Genomic DNA, 19,099 nt, shown 5'->3' on the forward strand with positions numbered 1-19,099 from the left:
TTGGACCTTTTCACTTTAATGTCTTTATTAACGATGTGGACACTGGTGTCAGAAGTGGACTGGTCAAGTTCGCCGATGACACTAAACTTTGGGGTAGAGCATCCACACCTGAGGATAGGCTGGTGATCCAGGCTGACTGGGATAGACTTAGAAAGTGGGCAGATATAAACCTGATGATATTCAGTACTGACAAATGCAAGGTGCTCCACCTCGGGGGAGGATAGAGGGGGACCCGTAGCACCCTTATAGGCTCAGCAGTGCTATGCTCACTAGCACCACGGTTGAAAAAGACTTGGGGGTTATGAATGACCACAAGATGAACATGAGCCACCAGTGTGATGTCACAACTGGTAAAGGAAACAAAACTCTGGCTTGCATCTATAGGTAGTTCTCAAGTAAATCTCAGGATGTCATCCTCCCACTGTACTTGGCCTTGGTAAGGCTGCAGCTGGAGTACTGCATCCAATTCTGGGCTTCACAATTCAAGAAGGATGTGGAAAAGCTTGAGAGAGTCCAGAGGAGAGCCATGCACATGATCAGAGGGCAAGAAAATAGGCCTTATGAAAAGAGGCTGAGAGCCATGGGACTCTTCAGCCTGAAAAAGCGCAGGATCAGGGGTGACCTGGTGGCTGCCTACAAGTACATAAGGGGTGTGCATCAGGATCTGAGGGAACGCCTGTTCACCAGAGTGCCCCAAGGGGTGACAAGGACCAATGGTCACAAACTCCTCCAAGACCATTTTGAGCTGGGCATAAGGAAAAACTTCTTTACTGTCCAAGCCCCCAAGGCCTGAAATACACTCCTTCCAGAGGTGGTGTAGGCACCTGCTCTGGACTCTTTCAAGAAATGTTTGGATGCTTATCTTGCTGGGATCCTTTGGCCCTAGCTGACTTCCTGCCCCTGGGGCATGGGGCTGGACTCAGTGATCTTTTGAGGTCCCTTCCAGCCCTAATGTCAGCTTCATATATTTCATAGACTAGGGAATAGAGTCAGTGTCTTTGCCTCCTTTTATCAAAGCAAGACCAGAAATTCTTAGAGGAGTTTGAGCCAGAAATACGCCTACTGCCTGCTAGAAGCTAGTGTCATGCTCATGGATTTTTATGCTGGCATGAAATTACTGTGACATAGTCATAGATTTTAAAATATGAGCCAAAATGTCATGTATGCATGGAAAAGCTTCAGGAAGAAAGGGAACCAGAGAAAAAGGAAATGAGAGGCAGTTAGCAATAATTTAATCCAGTGAAAATATTGTTTTTAATAAGGTTTACCAAACCTTGTCTGAAATCCCACCATATCCCAATGGAGAGTGAATAATTTATAATAGTATCAGTTAAACCTGAAGAAAGAGCCTCTGGAGAAAACTAGAGAATTGGGTTAAAAAGATAAGTAATTAGCTTGACCCGAGAAATCAAGGTACAAATATGATTTCAAAAACTAGACAGGGAAAGCAACAAAAGAGTATAAAATGAGCAATTCTGAGAGTTTCCATGGATAGTGATGGTTTTCTGAAAGTGATTAATTTTGCCAGAGAGAGAATGCAACTGTATCAGCTGGATCAATTGAAATTTGTTGCATGATGTCATAGAAAATTAGGGGTGAAAGGAGGTCATCTAGTCCAACCCACTGCTCAAAGCAGGACTGTCCCCAGCTATATCATCCTACCCAATGCTTTGTCTAGCTGAGTCTTAAAAGCCTTCAAGGATGGAGATTCTACCACATCTATTGGTGACCTGTTCCAGTGCTTTACTACCCTCCTGGAAAGAAAGTTCTTCCTAATATCTAATCTAAACTTCCCTTGCTGCTACTTGAGACCATGCCTCCTTTTTCTGTCATTTGCCACCACTGAGAACAGTTTATCCCCAGCCTCTTTGTAACCCCACTTCAGGTAATTGAAGGTTGCTATTAAATCCCTCATCAGTCTTCTTTTCTCCAGACTAAACAAGCCCAGTTCCCTCAGCCTCTCCTCATAAGTCATCTGCCCAGTCTCCTAACCATTTTCATTGTCCTCTGCTGGACTCTCACCAATTTGTCCATATCCTTTCTGTAGTAGGGAGTCCAAAACTGGACACAGTACTCTAGATGTGGCCTCATCAGTGATGACTAGAGGAAAAGAATTGCTTCTCTTGGTCTACTGGCAATGATCCTACTCCTAATACAGCCCAGTATGCTGTTAGTCTTCTTTGCAACAAGGGCACATTGTTGGCTCGTATTCAGCTTATTTTCCACTGTAATCCCTGGGCCGTCTTCTACAGAGCTGCTGCTTAGCCAGTCGGTCCCCAGCCTGTGCCAGTGCATGGAATTGTTCCATCCTAGGTGCAGGACTTTGCACTTGTCCTTATTAAACCTCATGAGATTTCATTTGGCCCAATCCTCCAATTTCTCAAGGTCTCACTGAATCCTAGCCCTAACTTTCTAATGTATCCACTACTTCCTGCAGCTTGGTGTCATCCACAAACTTGCTGAGCGTGCACTCCATCCCATCTTCCAGGTCATTGATGAAGATATTGAACAAAACCAGCCCCAGGACCAACCCCTGGGGCACTCCACTTGACACTGGCTGCCAGCTAGACTTGGAGCCAGTCATTGACTACTACCCTCTGAGCCCAATGATCCAGCCAGTTTTCTATCCACCTTACAGTCCATTTATGTCAAAAGAGGAATTTGGATTTGCACATTTTGAAATTATTATAAATGCTGATTAAAATAGAATGAACATTGACAGCCATGTATTACTTAGACACTTTCTCTGGGACAACTTGGTGCTTCCACAATGAAAGTTTTAAATAATAATAATATAAATTTATTATTTTATCCCGGCTTGGTGATCAGCCATGGAGGGACCCTGGGTGCCCCCCCAGAGGCACCAGTCGCCAAGCTGGGGGGGCACAAGGGGGCCCCTACAGGCTCCCCGGTGGACCTGGAAGTGGACCAGAAGTGCTTCTGGTCCACTTCTGGGTCTGCTGTCGAGCACACTGGGGAACCCCGCATGCTCCTGTGGGACACTCCATCCACCCCAGCATCACAGCCACCTGCTATCTTGAGATATGTAGAAAAAACATTTAAAGTTGTGTCTATGTCCAAATCTCCAAATCTTTTCAAATCTCTCCAAATCGATTCAGAGAGTTCCGATTCGATTTTAAGAGATTAAAGTGTCTCCTATTAAATACTAACATCTGATGACTTGCATCTGCCTAGGAACTCTCCCCTACCAACAATAACTGTAGTTGTATTAGTCTGAAATCCTAGCTGCACTAGTGCAACTCATTTCTTTCGCTTGCCTGGCATACCTACATAACATATTTGCTACACTGAAAGTTTTTTTAGTCATAGTAACTATATCAATATAAATAAGCTTTTGATCTGATTTCCTAACTGAAGACCCAACATTCCAGAGGAAAGTGGTAGAGGATTCTAAAGTTGTACAGAAATTCTGAAACATTTATCATCTCTTTCTGGTATTGAACTGATTAAATGATGAGGCATTTTCTTTTGCCTTTTTTTTTTTTGCAAACAGTGACTCCAGGCAAAAAGAGGCAAAATTGTTGATTGCAAGCCTCATAGCTTCTACACACATAAATTTACTTATGCATGCAAATCTTTTGCTCCCTATTCCCACTTAAATGTTTAAAAGTGATTTTGATACTCATAAAAATTTTAGATTGACATCTCTAGACAGTGAAGGCCTTTAGTCACAAAACATACAGGCCAGACTTGCCCAGTGCTGCAAAAATATGCTTCAACCCTGATTTCATAGACATTAGGGGCTGGAAGGCGCCTTGTGAGATCGAGTCCAGCTCCCCTGCCAGAGGCAGGAAGTCTGCAGGGATCAAATGATCCCAGAAAGATAAACATCCAAACACCTTTTGAATGAGTCCAGAGTAGGTGCTTGCACTACCTCCGGGGGGGAGTCTGTTCCAGACCTTGGACACTCGGACTGTATAGAAGTTTTTCCTTACCAAGTCTGAATCGGCCTTCTACAAGTTTGTGGCCGTTAGACCTAGGTATCCCTTGAGAAGCCCTGATGAACAACTGTTCTCCCAGATCCTGATGCACCCCCCACCCCCCTCCCAATATACTTATAGGCTTTGTAAGGGATAAGAGTGTAGCTAGGTCTCTCTAAGCATGTAGTCTTGGGCTTTTCTTCTGTGGTTGCCCACAAGGGAACTGTTTTTTACCAAGTGTTTTGTAATATGTATACCTAAGCAATAGGCATTGGACTTGAGGCCATCAGCTTCTATTGGTATAGGCCATCAAATAGCTATCCCATGACAATGACTCATTAAATCACATTAATAAGACTGCAGACTTGAGTCGGAAGATGTGATGCAGCCTCTTGTACAGTGTGCAAAGTGTGCCCTTGGAAATGAGTAATCTTGTAGCCAAAACACATACAATGCAGAACTATTAAACTCAAACTCATTAGTAAAGTGGATGGGTCTTAATGCCTTCATTGAGCGCCTGCATTCTAACAAAGTAAGAAATGAAGAAATTAACACAATACACAATTATTCTGTGCCTCCTCTCAGCACTTTCTTCCCATCCTTTCTGAGAAGACTGTAAACAAAAACAGATTGATGAAAAGAGTTCCGACTGAAAGATCCATTTTAATGTTTCCCTGCTTTGGGATCTGTTCTGAAAGAGGCCACTGTGCATTGCCAGCCCTTTCAGCGATAGCATAAGAAAGGGCTGTTTGGTGCAGTTCATTTTACCCTGACAGGCCACCCGTCTTCCTCCTCCTCCTCCTCCTCCTCTATTTGCTTTGGGTTCTAGCTAGAGGATGCTGGTGCCAAGCCATGGAGTGATAGCGGAAGCAGGGTCTCCTTAGATACCTTCTCTCTGTGGAACTCTCTCAGCTGCACAAAAGGCCATTTATCTGAGAAGGCTTCAGTATTCCTGCCATGTGGGTTTGTTTATTGGCCTGTCACCTAGAACAAAGGACCAAAGCTTTTTCACATTTAAAAGGATATCATAAACCATGTAGAATATCCTGGTAGGAACATGAGAACGCTTGCAGTTTCTAGATGCAATAAGAAGAGGGGAAGGGGGGATTGGCTGGTAATGTCCTATGTGTGTGAGATGTTGCAGGGAGCTGCAAGTCAGTGGCTGTTTTCTTAAACTATTTTTGTGCTGCAGGTAAGAAGTTATGACTTCTTAAAATATGGAAAGAAAAATTAAGTGTTGAAAATTACCAGGCAGTTTTTATCCTCCTCTTTTGATTTTTCCTGACCTTGTTAACTTTCAGGGAAAGCTTTTATAAACTTGCAGTGACGCATTTAGCTACTTATAATGTAACCCTTTTAATCCCAGAGATGAGCTGATAAGGTCTCGTGGATCACTTTTCATAAGAGGAAAAATTGATGCTAGTCAAGTGTTTCTTTGATACAGTAGCATGCTTTTTTGATATAGTAGCATAGGGGTAGGTAAGCAGGGTACTCATCCTGGGTACCAATTCAGAGAGGGGACAAAAAGGGTGCCACTGTCACCCAGGGCACAGAAATCACTTGTTATGCCCTGCTTTTTTACAGCTCTGCTTATTTATGAAGAATGCACACTGAATCCTATTTCTCTGAGCATAAGAGACATTAAAAAGGAAGTAGTTTCCTTACTTGGTGTTCCAAGCTGCTTTTCCACCCAGTGCTGTAGCTAGAAAGCTCTCTCTTTAGCTTTCTTGTGCTACAAGTGTCCTTCACTTCTGCTGTTTTCTCCCTCTGCTTCTGTGGTGCATCCTAGCCAAAACAATACCCAGCCACGTGTATTTGTATTCAGAAGCCGACATAACTCAGTTCCTGTTATGTGTTGCATGTGGCTTGAGTTTCTAGCTGTGACTCCCACTGTTTCAGCTATCTTTGTCTGAAAAGACCTTAATTGCTTCTACGATTTATCCTGGATGTGAGAGGTGCTTCTGTGCGGGGGGGGGGGGGGGGGGGGTTGCAAAATACAGGCCGTAGAGGCCATTCTATCTGGCCCGCAGAGCTCCTAAAAAATGTAGAAAATTAATATTTATCTGCCCTTGATTCCTGTCAAAAATGACAGGAACCAGGGGCAGTAGGACCCAGGGGAAGCCCAGTGGGCTACCGCAACATCAGGGCCCACCCGGCCCTGCCCCCCCTAGCCAGAAGCGTAACAGGGGCTTCTGGCCTGGGACCATGTGGCTGCCCCATGCCAGAACCGCAGGTAAGGCGGAAGGAGGGAGAAGGGCAGGGAAGGACCCCGGGCAGGGAAAGAGCCCAAGGAAAAGCAGGCCCCCACCTGCCCTGTGCCCATCGCCCTGCGCTGCAGCCACTCGCTGCCCATGTGGGGCTGCCTGTGCCTGCTCAGGACAGCCCCACACAGGCTGTGAGCAGCTGTAGCAGAGAATGCTGGTCACGGGGTGGGCGAGGGGCCGCCCCCCCCCCCACTCAGCTTGTCCCTGGGCTCCTTCCTGGCACAGAGGAAAGCAGCCCCTCCCTCACCACGTGGCCAGTGCCTTGCACTGCAGCTGCTCGCAGCCTCTGTGGGGCTACCTGTGCCTACTCGAGACAGCCCTGCTCGAGCTGCAAGCAGCTGCAGTGCAGGGTGCCGGCCACGGGGCAGAGGAGGGGCTGCTCCCCCGCCACGCTCAGCACCACCTTGTAATACAGCCCCGCTGCCAGCCTGGGCCCCGTGCCCACTCCGGGCTCACCCATTGGGGTTGCATGTGGCAACAGCAGCTGCAGCCTCCCCGCTTGCCGCACCAGGTAGTGTTTGCCACCACTGCCTCTGGACTGCCCAGTGCATGAGCTCTGGGTGGGCAGCAGTAGCCAACACTGCCCAACGCAGCAAGTGAGGGGGCTGCAGCTGCTGCCACCGACGGGTGAACCTGGAGCCAGTGCAGAGCCCAGGCTGGTAGCAGGGCCAGGTTACAATATGGTGTTGAGCACAGGGAAAAGCAGCCCATTGCTTACCCTGTGGCCGGTGCCCCACACTGTAGCCGCTTGCAGCCCATGTGGGGCTGCCTGTGCCTGCTCCAGACAGCCCCGCATGGGCTGTGAGCACCTGCAGTAGGGAGCGCCGGTCATGGGGTGGGCGAGGGGCCACTTTTCCCTATGCTCAGCACCAGCTTCTTCTCTGCTGGTGAGCAGGGGGTTGGGGCTGTTCACTGCCCCCCACCTCTACCATGGGGCTGGGGGGCACTGCGAATGAGCAGATGCGGGAGCCAGCGGGAGCACGGAGCCCGCACCGGTGTCCCAGGGCCAGTGCCGGCGGGGCCCAGAGCAGGGTGGCAGAAGCCAGCCAGCAGGGTCTCTGTGGAGCCAGGCCAGCTCCACCCTCTCCCTGCTGGTGCAGCCCAGCATAGCTTCACAGACCCCTGCCAGTCTGTGCCCCACTTTGGCCCCCACTGGTGCTGGCCCTGGGACATTGGTCCCAAGACATTGGGACACTGGTCCCAAGATGGTGACCGGGGGCGGGGCTACCCATGTGGCCCTCGACAGCCTGCCAAAACTGGGTAAGAGGCCCTGCGCCCGCAATAATTGCCCACCCCTGTGCTATGCCCGTTATCTTCAGGATTTCACTCCAGGCCTGTGAGAGAAATCTGGCGGCTCAGTACCTCCTGGTAGGGGAAACGGGGACCCACTTCTCATTTTGGAAATAGGAAATAGAGGAATTGTATTTGCATTCTAAGATGCAATAGTAAGTTTTAAACATAAATGTCCACAAATCATACTTCTACTTTAGTTACACATGTTACTTGCAGTTATTGTAATCTGGAGGTGGGCAGTACAACTATATTCTCCCTCCCCTTGTTTATAGGTCTTAGTTTCACTAATACCCAAGATAAAAAATTCCCATCCTAAGAGTAATGAGATACCATCTGACTGGGAACTTGGGCACTGTGAACTTCAGCATCCATCCAAGACCAGTAAGGACTGTTCACAAAGCTGAAAGTCAGATTCATATTTGAAGGCCCACCCTATTTTCACTAGGGTATTTAACATCTTGTATGATCAAGCTCTTCAAGAGGAAATGGCAAACCTAGCTATGTTGCAAAGTCTTGCCAAGGTCACAAAATTGAGGCAATGTGGGGAGGACCCATGTTTTCTTCTCTAGCCTCAGTTAATCACTATATTGTATGGGAGGGCATTTACTTTTTATCTGAAGTGTGCTTTTTAAAATTCCTGGTGCCTGTTCCCCCCGCCCGCTCCCCCAGCCATCACCATTTGTTTTTAAGGATTGTGAGCATTTATCTTACTACCACAAGGGGTTCAATCCTACAAGGTACGGAAGCTCAACAATATGCGTAAGCATAAGAAAAGTCCCAGTGGATTAAGTAGGATAATTAAGTTGCTTAAAGTTAACCATGTGGTTAAGTGCTAGTTTACTTGGGGCCTGTGTGCCAGACTAATCCCTACATGCCTTTCAAAAGCAGTGAGTTGCACTGGGATTACTTAAGTACTCCTTGCTGGTATCGTGCTGCCAGTGTGCCTTACAGGCAGAGGGCTCCCAGGGTGGATTTCAGCAAAACTGGAACAGTTGATTCCATCCCCCAGCAAAACTCAGCTAGACCAGCAAATGTGCAGTGTTGCCAATGTGCCTAAGTCTAAGAAGGACTTTTGCAGACGCAGCTCAGTCACAAATCTTGCTTTATTTCACCTGACTGACCTAGCTGTACCAACAGATGCCTGTAGACTAGGTTGGAGACTGTTTCTTGGCTAAGGGGGAAGTAGGTAACTCAAGCTAACAAGTTTTCAGTCTAAAGACTACGCTTTAGCTTGACCTGTTCATATGTGTGAAAACTAATGATTGACTTGCCTTTGCTAGGATTTTACCTTGAGGTATCTTGCTTGAGTTAAAAATGAACCCTTTTCTCCTAGTGAAGATAAGGCTGCAGTATTGGAGCATTTTTACAAAGGCTACACTTTTATCCCACCTGAGGATGGGGGAAACGAAGAGCAAACCTGAGCTAATTAAAATGCTGTTTGCCTTCACCCCAACCATTCCCTTTTCCCTTCCTTGAGTGGGGTGATTGAAGCCATTCCTTATGCTGCTGAATTTGATGTTAAATGAGAGATGAGTATGCAATTTGCAAGTTGTAAGATGCAACTTAAAATACTATACTTACTCAAATCCAAGATGAGGTTTTCCTCCTATTTAACATAGCTGGGGGAAGCCTCTCATTCTGGATTCAAATACAAGGTAGTAGGAGGACAAGCAGTTTTTGGGCCCATGCCACAGGTGTTGTCTCCCCCCTGCATCTTCCCCTTGCAGCCTCTGTCCCCAACAGCCTTGGGCCACTTGACCTTTCTTCCCCCCACTCCTATCTCTCTCTTCCCCTCCACTCCCCTCCCCTCCAGCCTCAGGACCCCTGCCTCCTTTCCCTCTGTCTTCTGCCCAGATTTGGGGCCACAGCTGCCATGCCACCACTGGTGCTATGAGCTGGGCCGGGGCCATGCTCTTGCCCAAGGCTGAAGCAGAGCCAGAGCCTGCCTAAGCAGAGCAAAGGTAAATGTGGGACTGGGAGGCAGCAAGGCCAGAGGCTGCTGTGGGGAACAGGCTATGGGGCCCCAAGCCTGCAGAGTTGGGGAAAGGTAGGGGGAAGGAGAGACAGAAGGCCTGAAGTTGTGGTGGGGGGGCAGTGGGAGGGCAGAGGCAGTGGCGGAGGAGGGCAAGTGGTGGGAGGACAGACAACAGATGGCAAGGTGTCAAGGGGCAAGGAGCGGGAGTAAAGCTGCTTGATCCCCCCCCCCCATTGCTTGCCCTACTGCTTGCCTTTTCCTCATCACCTCTGCCACTGCTTTCCTGCTGCAGCAGTATCAAAGATGAATTTAAGATGATCCTCCAATAATTAGATTCTACACATGGAAAATGTTAACTATTACATTTTCCATGTATTGAATCTCATTATTGGAGGGTCGTCTTGGATTCGGATAAATACAGTATTTGAATGTGAAAACCCAAGAGAATGAGACTGCAGCAGGATGCTGAGATGGCTATTTGTTTGAATTCAAACAGGGTGTTAGCTTTGCTTTTTAATTCAATTAATATGTTGGAGTCTCTCCTCGTTGTTTTCAGGGATCATGTGTAAAAGATCTTTATGTCACGCTTCAGGAAAGCGTGGGAAGTATCCTTGGTATTTCAGCCAGTGTTTTCACTCTCTCCCTTCAAATGCTATTGCTGCCTACACAAGTTAATTGGAATCAGAAAGCTGACAGAATGCTTAAGAAGTAGAGCAGGAATCTGAACTGACTCTAAGCCTCATCAGGCAATAAATTAATTACTTAGACGTGGTCATCACAAATGAAGCAAACCTGGAACTGTCTTAGATGCACAAGTTTTACGCTTTTTCCCAATGCAGCAGATAAGGAAGTAAAATAGCTGTGAGCGGTACCCCTGCTTTGATTTTAAATTCATGGACTTGGGCGAGGTGTTTTTTTATAACATTGTGAAGATTTATTTAGCATGTTTCTTCTGAAACAGTTTGTTTCCATCTCTTTGTGGTGTAGCATGTTTTGCTGTCAAGAATGGAATGGAAAAACTAGAAAAATGAAAAGAGAAAGGGGGAAGAAATGCCAGTTAATGTCAAATGTTTCTCTTCTACAGTGGCTTCTAATAGTAATAATGACTCCCTGTGCAGAGCATTTCCTAGGGAATAAATGACCAGCCAGGCTTTCCATTTTGGGTTATCTAGTCCCCCAGGCTGTCATTAATTTCTAGGAAATGTCCTAGGCCTCAGTCATGGTTCTTTAATGGTGATTTTCTCAGCTGCACAACATGTCAGTGTTTGATGACAAACACTTCATCACCAGTGCCTAATCAGAGAGATTTGTTCAGAGTTTAGAAATAGCACAAAGGTCTCTGAAAATAGAGGAAGCCAACGGGTTTTAATGTCTGAAAAAATGTTGCCATTCCCTCTTCTGCTTTTATTTTGGGGTTTTTTAAGTTGGTCTGGTAGCTCCAAAGCAAAGGTAGGTAGGTGAGTGATTGACAGAACTTAACATGAACTTGGTGAGTGTTTATCTTTTTGTACTGCTGACCAACACCCTGAGTATTTCTGTTTAGTGATGATGATACTGTAAGGCTGGCCATAAGAGTGTTGGCTAGGAGAAAGCAGAAGTAGAAGCATAGCAGCTCAGTGGACTTGAGCAACAGAGACATTGTTATGAGCCTTTCCTCCCAACAGGTGCACAATATATTGGTTGTACCTTTTAGTCAGTGCTAGTTTTCCTGAGTGAGATGTCTTTGCAGACTTTCTTTTGTCTAAGGCCCGATACTCCGTAGGGCTTTTCAGTTTTTAAACTTTTAAACCCTCTTTGTGAACATAAAAGCCTGGCAAAATCTGGACCCAGTTTTCTGTGGTAAGTAGTGCAATTCCATTGAATTTAGTAGAGTTTCACCAATATTTATAAGGGTTGAGTTAGACTCCCTCTACTGAGAGAGTGTTATCAGGTTTTTATTCCTGCAGGGACCCTTCCTATCTATCCCCAACTTCTTCACAGTCGTGAGCACACCCTATTTTATTTTCTTTTAATTGTCCCCAGTAGGGAGTTACTTGGCATGTTATAGTTAAGAGTTTAGCCAGTTTGTTGGCATGTTGCTACTGAAAGTTGTTACATGTGCCCTTGTGGATGTATGTGGTGACTAGCACATAGGAAGAGAAGGAAAGTTGAAATATTCAAAGCCACTTGACACTAAGTCCCAAGATGTATGTAGATATTTGGGGCTGTTTTATGCTGTGAAAAAGAAGTCCTCCTTGGTGTCAGTGTGGAAGAGCATGCCTTAGCAAGGGGTCCTGGGGTGAGTGTGTGCCTTGTCCAGGAAGTCTGGTCAACTTCAGTGGGCACCTATACACACATGCCCAACACCTGCTCTGATGCATGCTAATTAGCACTCATTGGAGCAGGCTTGATTAACTGAACCTGCTGAAACATCCTAGTTAACATACTTTGGCAGTCTTGGTGTCTCGTGTATTCAGTAGGGCTGTGCAAGACAGCACCGTTTTGTTTTGACTTCCATTTCACCGTTCAGAAGGGACAGTGTTTTGCTTCATCGTTTCATTTCGTTTCAAAGTACTGTTCCATTTCATTACATTGAAACTGTTTCGACGCATTCCGATATTTCACCCATGGGCTGTAATGGGGAATAATGAAAACGCTTATACCTTTGTCATTTCTTGCCTGATTCAGATGAAAATTGCAGGGATGGTAGCCCCTTCTGAGGACGTGAAGTCTGCCACGTTTCAAGGAGATGTGTGCAGGGGTTTTTGTGAAACTGCACCTCAAACAGTTGAAAGCAAAACTATCACTTGCTGGCAGCAGCAGCCTGCTGTCATCTCATGCACAGATCTGGAGACCCACACCCCCAGTTGGGCTGTGGGGCTGTGCTGGACTCCTCCCAAGGGTGCAGGCCCCTGGATCTGCGCACGGGATGACAGGAGGCTGCCGCTGCTGCCTGGGGCCAGCGTTGGGTGCAGCCTGAGCCCAGCATTGGGAATACTGCTGCTGCCACTGGCCACTGGCCCCAGGCAGCAGTGGCAACCTTCTGTCATTCCATGTGCAGATCTGGGGGTCCATGGCCCCAGGAGAGCTATGGGGCTGTGCGGAGGAGCAAGTCTACAGCGAATTTTGGAGTGGGAGTAGCCCCCCTTCCATTGCTGCCGCTGGCCCCAAGCACCGGGGAGAACCCAGTGTCACCCCTGCTGCAGCCCTGGGAGCAGTGGATGCCGTCTACTTGCAGCCACTGGGCTGCACCACGCCAGGGGGTCGGGGCACAATGCAGCCCAGCAGCTGCAGGCAGGTGACGTCTGCTGCTCCCAGGGCTGCAGCAGGGGCAGCACCAGGCTCTTCTTGTCGCTCGGTGGCAGTGCTGGGAGGGCAGGTTAAGCTCCGTAGGGCTGGCGGACCCGCTTGGAGCGCAGTCCTGACTCTCCCCCACCTCCTGCCACTGGGCTGCACTCCAAGCGGCTCTACCAGCCCCACGGAGCTGAGCCTGCTGGCAGGAGGCAGAGGAGAGCCATTGGCCAGGGCTGCCCTCTGAGCATATCTGCCACTGGCTTTCCACCCTCAGGCTCAGCTCCGTGGGGCTGCAGAGCCTCCAACCACCAGATTCTGCTTGCCAGGGATGTGCTCAGAGCCAGGGCTATGTTTCAAGCGACTCCACCAACCCCATGGAGCTCAGCTCCATGGCGGGAGAGCCAGTGGCAGAGCTGCTCAGAGTGCAGCCCTAGCAAGCACAGCCCAGTGGCGAGAGGCTCCACAGCCCCATGATAGTGAGCCTGGCACCAGGAGGCAGCAGACAGCCACTGGCCAGGGCTGCTCTCGAAGTGGCTCTGCCACCGGCTCTCCTGCCGCCTTCTACCGTCAGTTTCAGCTCCCTGGGGCTGGCGGAGCTGCTCAGAGTGCAGCCCTGGCTCTCCCCTGCCTTCCACCAGTGGGCTGCTTCAAAACTTGAAACATTTCAAAACTTTCAATACATTTCAAGTGCCCTCGGTTCATTTCAAAGCTGTTTTGAAGCCTTTTGTTTCATTTCGATGTCACTGTTTTTAGCTCAGAATGCTTCAAAACAGCTTTGAAACGAAACATCCTTTGAAATTTCTCACAGCCCTAGTATTCAGCATCCCCACACGTAAAAATTGTCATGCGAGTGCTTTAACTAAAGCTTTAGTTAACAATATCTCTGTTGCTGAAGTCCACTGAGCTGCCATGTTTCTACTGAAGCTTTAGTTAAAGTGCCCCTGCTGCCATTTTGAAGTGTGGGACACTGAATCCTCGAGATGCTGAGGGTGCTTTAATGAGAGTGGCTCCCGAGACCTTCTCTAATAAAGCACCCCACCCACCACAGGCCATGTGTAAAGACACCCAGAAAGACTATCATTGTTCCTAGTTCCCTTCATGGTGAAATAGGATTAGAAGTGGTTTCTTGCACCCATATAAAAGTCTGGTTCCAGTCAGACCATTGATGTAGAGTAGTTATATGGCATCACACTTGTTTGATAACATTTCTAAACCTTTTGGCAAATAATAAGCAAGCTTACATTTATCAAGGTTGGTCTGGTGTTGAACAGTATAGCAGCGACTGCCATTCTGGTTGGGCACTTTGAGAATATCTCTCTTTACATAGAATTGTAGAAAAATAGGGCCTTGAAGGACCTCAAGAGACCCATTTAGTCTAACTCCTTACTGAGTCTGGATCATCCCTCTCTAAACCATTCCAGACTACAGGAGACCCTTGCCATTCATGGGGCATACGTTCCGGAGCTCCCCGCGAATGGCAACATCTGCAAATACTGACGGGGCTCCCCATCAGACCCCACAGCCGCCCTCTGCTCCTCCCCCCCACTGACTGTTTGCAGGACTCCCCCACAGCGCCTGGTCACCAACCCCTTCTCTCTAAACGCCACCGTGGCTGCCTTCAGTGTCAGTGGCAGAGAAGATGCCGCCACCGCCAACCTCCCTGTCCCAAGGGCTCCCCTGCAGCCAACCCCTTTTCCCTGAGCGCTGCCGCGGCTGCCTCCAGGGGAGAAGATGCTGCCGCCCCCACCTCCCTCCATGTCTCTGGTGCTCGCTCTCCGCCCACCTCCTGGCTCTGCCCTCCCCCACAAATATTTGAATCCACAAATCCAGAGTTCGCAACTAGCGAGGGTTTCCTGTAGTTTTTGTCTAACCTGCACTTACAAATTTCTGGTGATGGAGACTTAAGAGTTGATAGTTACAAGAAGTGGAATACCTTAAAATAGTAACACTTTAGCTAGCATTCATGAACAGAGGTACTGTGCTCCTGGAATCCCTGTTTTAGGTTTCATCTGAAACACATTTCAGTTATCTGGTAAGGATTCCTTGATATACTTTATAAGGACAGGAATAATAGCTCCATTGTGCAGGCTAAATTGCAGTAGGGATAGTTATACTTTTGCCTGTATATTAATCTCTTATTGATTTTATTGGATAAATTATTTACCTTTACTCGCTGTTCTCAAAACAGTTGCTTTTTCTTGTGTGGTTATGATGATTCCGGTGTTTTACTTCAGAAGTAGCTGTATTCTAGGGCTAAAGTTGCAAATCCGCATCTATCTAGGTGTAATTGTAAATATCTTTGCAAAACATTTGGCTGAACCCACTCAGACTTGTGGACAAAAGGTATGTGAGATTTACTGTTAAGTAGCTACAATTACTTAGAGCTTCCTGTTTGGTTACATGAGAGTCTTTCACACACATAATTATAGAAGATTTGCAAACTCTGCTGCTTATTAGTTGGCTACACTAATTCAGCGAGCAAGGGGGTACAGACCTGAATCTAGACTTAAAATTCTGTTTTCAAGACAAGGGAAATGTTACACTTTTGGAACTCAAATCCAGTTGTTTCAATTGCCTTCTTGCTTTCCATTTTGAACTATTCATTTATTAGGTGTGTTTTTCTCTTTAAAGGGTCGTGATTACTGTTCAGAAGAGGAGGATGTCACATAGTGCCAGTTCTGCCAATCAAAACAGGAATACTGCTGTGTAAATAGATTACAACCCAGTCAAGATCTCTTGGAAGTCTTCTAGAGCAAAACAGCACTACATAATAAAAGAAGATCATTTCCACATTGTATTCTCCATTCAATTACAGTGTTTCTTAATGGACAAATAAGGAATATTGCTAAGAACTCATGGAACTGTCTTTGTTGCTGCTAGTTAAAACTTGTTGCAACTTTTCACTTTTCTGTGTCCAGGTATGCAGCAAATCCTTAAAATTAATCTGAAAGATGCTGTTGATTTTACTAAGGCTGCTGGCCTATTTTCTATTGGGTGAGGTAGTATTATACAGAACTTCCATAACTGAACATTCAAGCATCTAAGACCCCTGTACGCTGTTTGTCAGTCCACATGTGGGCCGGAGTGCTTCTTATTCCTGGTGATTTCAAGCTTTGGAGATGGGATATTTCGCCATGGTAGGCCTGGTTTTTCTGCTGAGAAGAAGTTGAGAAACTATTATCCATTAAAAGCATGTTATCACACATACTGGAAGTGATACAGGAGCAGAAATCTGTATTAAAGAAAAAAGTTTCATTTAATAGGTATCTTAATCAAGGACTAAGCTTGCAGTATTGGTATTGCTGAGCGCAAATGGAAGTGTGATCGCAATCATTTTGATTCCCCTTTTTTTCTAAGAAAATAAACATTTTACTGTTTTTATGTATTCTTGTCTTTTACTGTTCATACAGTACAGCCTCCAATGAGTCTGGGGGATGGGAAAAGCAAAATTAATCCTCTGCAGTGATGACTTCAAGATGCTAACATTTGAAAGCATCTATCTGCAAGCCAATTAGGGATGTCTGTTGTGTGTTCTGTAGAGTTTATTTTTCCATATTATACAAAGAGGATATCTTCTCAGAGGCAGATGTAATATTTTTAACAAATATTGTCATGAGTAAAAATAATCCTAAGGAAAAAAAAACCTTTTTGTATTTCTTCTTTTGAGGGTGTTTAATGGTGCCGGCATTTGTCTTCATCGTTTTATATGACAGCATAAACCCCACAGCACAAGAAGAAACTGTCAATACATCATTGGGGCACAGAGGTTTCTGTATTCAGCTTATTTCTGTGCTCTTTTGTTTGTTTGTGTGTGTGGAACAGACTGTGAATGCTGATGACAGTACATCCAAGATTTTCGAGTAGGACTAGATGATTTAGGTGCCTTGGTTTTTAGATGCTCAACTTGAGAGTCCAGTAAGGGCCCTGATTTTCAGGTGACTTAGCACTGAAAACCCTTTAAGATATCTTAAGTTAAGTACCCAAAGTCAGTAGTCACGTGTGCAATTCTCGACCTAAAGTTACAAACACCAAGACTGAGTGATGGAAATTCTAGTGAGTAAAGAGATCTCTTGAAATAGTATGTGGTAATGCTAAGTAAGATCAAGCAAACAGGATACATAGATTTTATTCTGTTTTGAAATCTTGTTTGAAATAATACTCTGTTGTTTAAATACTTTAAGAAGCAATGGCACACTCAGAGTTGCTCCCCACCCCCAGCTTCTTCCTCAATTTCCCTAGGCCTTGTTTTAATGGTCAGAGGGCAGAGATAATGGGCAATGAGCTGAAACCACCTTTTCTACCACATGTATACTCTTGAATGTCAATATGGCATTATAGCAATACGTGTTAATGTTCTTTTTCATGCAGAACTCGTTTTAGACAGCTCTAGAAAGAGTAATTTGCCAGGAGGATTTAATAAGACTGCTGTATCAACCTGACTTTAAAAAAAAAGTCAGCTCTAAATCCTGAACCCTGCTGAGAGCCCTCAATCTTTTGGTGATCTCAGTGGGAGAAGAATGTAGCATGAACTGAACTAATGTAGCTGATGTTAACCTAGAGTGTTTAGATGCTCAACTTGAGATTCCAGTAAGGGCCCTGAAAACCCTTGAAGATATCTTCATGTGCCCCATCTTGTGATGCCCTGAGCGTTCTTGTTACACAAATTGCCAATTGCTCAAATCACAAGCAAGACTTTATAAAGGGGGATAAGGCAAGGCACTGCATTTATTGATTGCATGAGTTAGACATAGAGGTTCAGGGCATCACAAGATGGGGCACAAAGTCAGTTATAGAAAACTTAAAGTATTTTGCAGCATAAAATGCCTGGAATAGTAGACTTTCACTGTCAGCCTTCCAATTAGATGACTATTTATCTTGTTTTGTAGATGAAAATTACAGAATTCTGTTTTCCCCAGACCTCTATTCAATTTTATTAACAATGTTCGTGGTTATTTTGACACATGGCATGTCCCAAACTGATCTGTACTGTGCCTGTGCCCCACTATACTGAACTCATTTTGCAAATGAAGTAATTGCTCAACCAAGTAGGCAGCCCCTGCAGGAACACCAGGAACATGCATTTCAATTCTTCGTGCTACCTTGGAACTTGATCTTGCAAGCCTCATCCATGCAAGGAAACCTTACCCAAGCAACTGCCATTGACTTCAAGAAAACAATGAAGAAGTGTGGGACCAGGCCCTTGCTTTCCAAATATAGCATCTAGTTCCCAGGTGATAAATATTTCTCACCATGCAAGTTGTGTGTTTAATGCATGCACAGCAGTCCTCCAACCTATCCTTCAGGATGGAGTTATTTCAGTGTAAAAAATGTATGCTTGCCTAATGATAAAATAGTATATTGGTTGCTGTTCTGTACTGCGTGAGCCTAATCAAGAAGGAAAAAAAACACCCTGACCCTTCTCATATGTCTAATGTGACTGTACTATCAAGCAGATAGTGTTTTAAGTCTTTGTGCAAATTATAACCTGACTTGCATATTGCTGCCTTCAAGAGACAATGCCAGCAAATGCTTGGGTGGGCGTCTGTATTGATGGTTGCAATGATGTAGCGAAGGAAGCGCTAGGTGGAGAATTTGGAGGGAATTAATAGTTGTCAGTGGAAATGACATGGAATTCAAGACTGCCCAATGGCTGTGAAGTGATTGCCAACAAGATTTATAGTTGCTTTTACCAATTATATTGTGCAGTAAGTGTGAATAGTGAATTTTACTCCTGTTCAGCTCCAATCCTAGGCCATAGCAGTGCTTGTTATCATTGACAGCTACCATATAGAAAGAAGATTTTGCATTGACAGTTTTCTGTGCTCTGACTTTGTTTTTTGCCCAATTGACTAACTAGCTGTCTAAATATTTGAGAGAGAGAGTTCTTCAACGGCAGTAAAAGGAAAATAACTATGTTTACTGAAACAAAATGTAAAACAGCAAAATTAATCATCTCTAATTTGTCAGATTTATGAAGTAACTGGATTTCCAAAAATTTAAAGATCTGTTTTGGGCCCTCTCCACACCTTGACCACTCAGAAATGTCTGTCTTGTTTGTCTGTTTCCTGAAGACTTGGTCAGTGAATTGCTAAGAATACTTCCATAAAATTAGTTGAGAGAAAGCAGACTGCTGGCCAGAAATGGTATACCATACTGGAAAATGTCAGTGAATGACAGAACCTCTATAAAATTGAGAATTGCTAAAAGTGCTGTCTTAACTGTGAATGTCTCTTCCTTTTGTTATGAGTGAAAAAATGATATTGGTTTTATAATAGAGAGAACTTAATGGCACCAAAAGCAAAACTAAATAGGCTCTTTAGAAAATTTATTGTTTTTAATCTCATGATTTTTTT

The 19,099-nt window shown here is 45.5% G+C and overlaps 1 protein-coding gene across 5 annotated transcripts in view; it reads left to right on the forward strand.

The window, feature by feature from the left end:
- C5H1orf21 (chromosome 5 C1orf21 homolog) overlaps positions 1–16,131 on the forward strand; it is a 238,402-nt gene extending 222,271 nt beyond the window's left edge. For all 5 annotated transcript variants that reach the window (XM_059728388.1, XM_019500304.2, XM_059728389.1 and 2 more), the window contains one exon: positions 15,378–16,131. In XM_059728388.1, coding sequence (XP_059584371.1) covers positions 15,378–15,456 — 79 coding nt within the window. In that variant the 3' untranslated portion in view covers positions 15,457–16,131. The remainder of the gene's footprint in view (positions 1–15,377) is intronic.
- The last annotated feature ends 2,968 nt before the right edge of the window (positions 16,132–19,099 follow it).

This window comes from Alligator mississippiensis, chromosome 5 (assembly GCF_030867095.1).
Source record: "Alligator mississippiensis isolate rAllMis1 chromosome 5, rAllMis1, whole genome shotgun sequence".
In the NCBI taxonomy this organism is placed as follows: domain Eukaryota; kingdom Metazoa; phylum Chordata; order Crocodylia; family Alligatoridae; genus Alligator; species Alligator mississippiensis.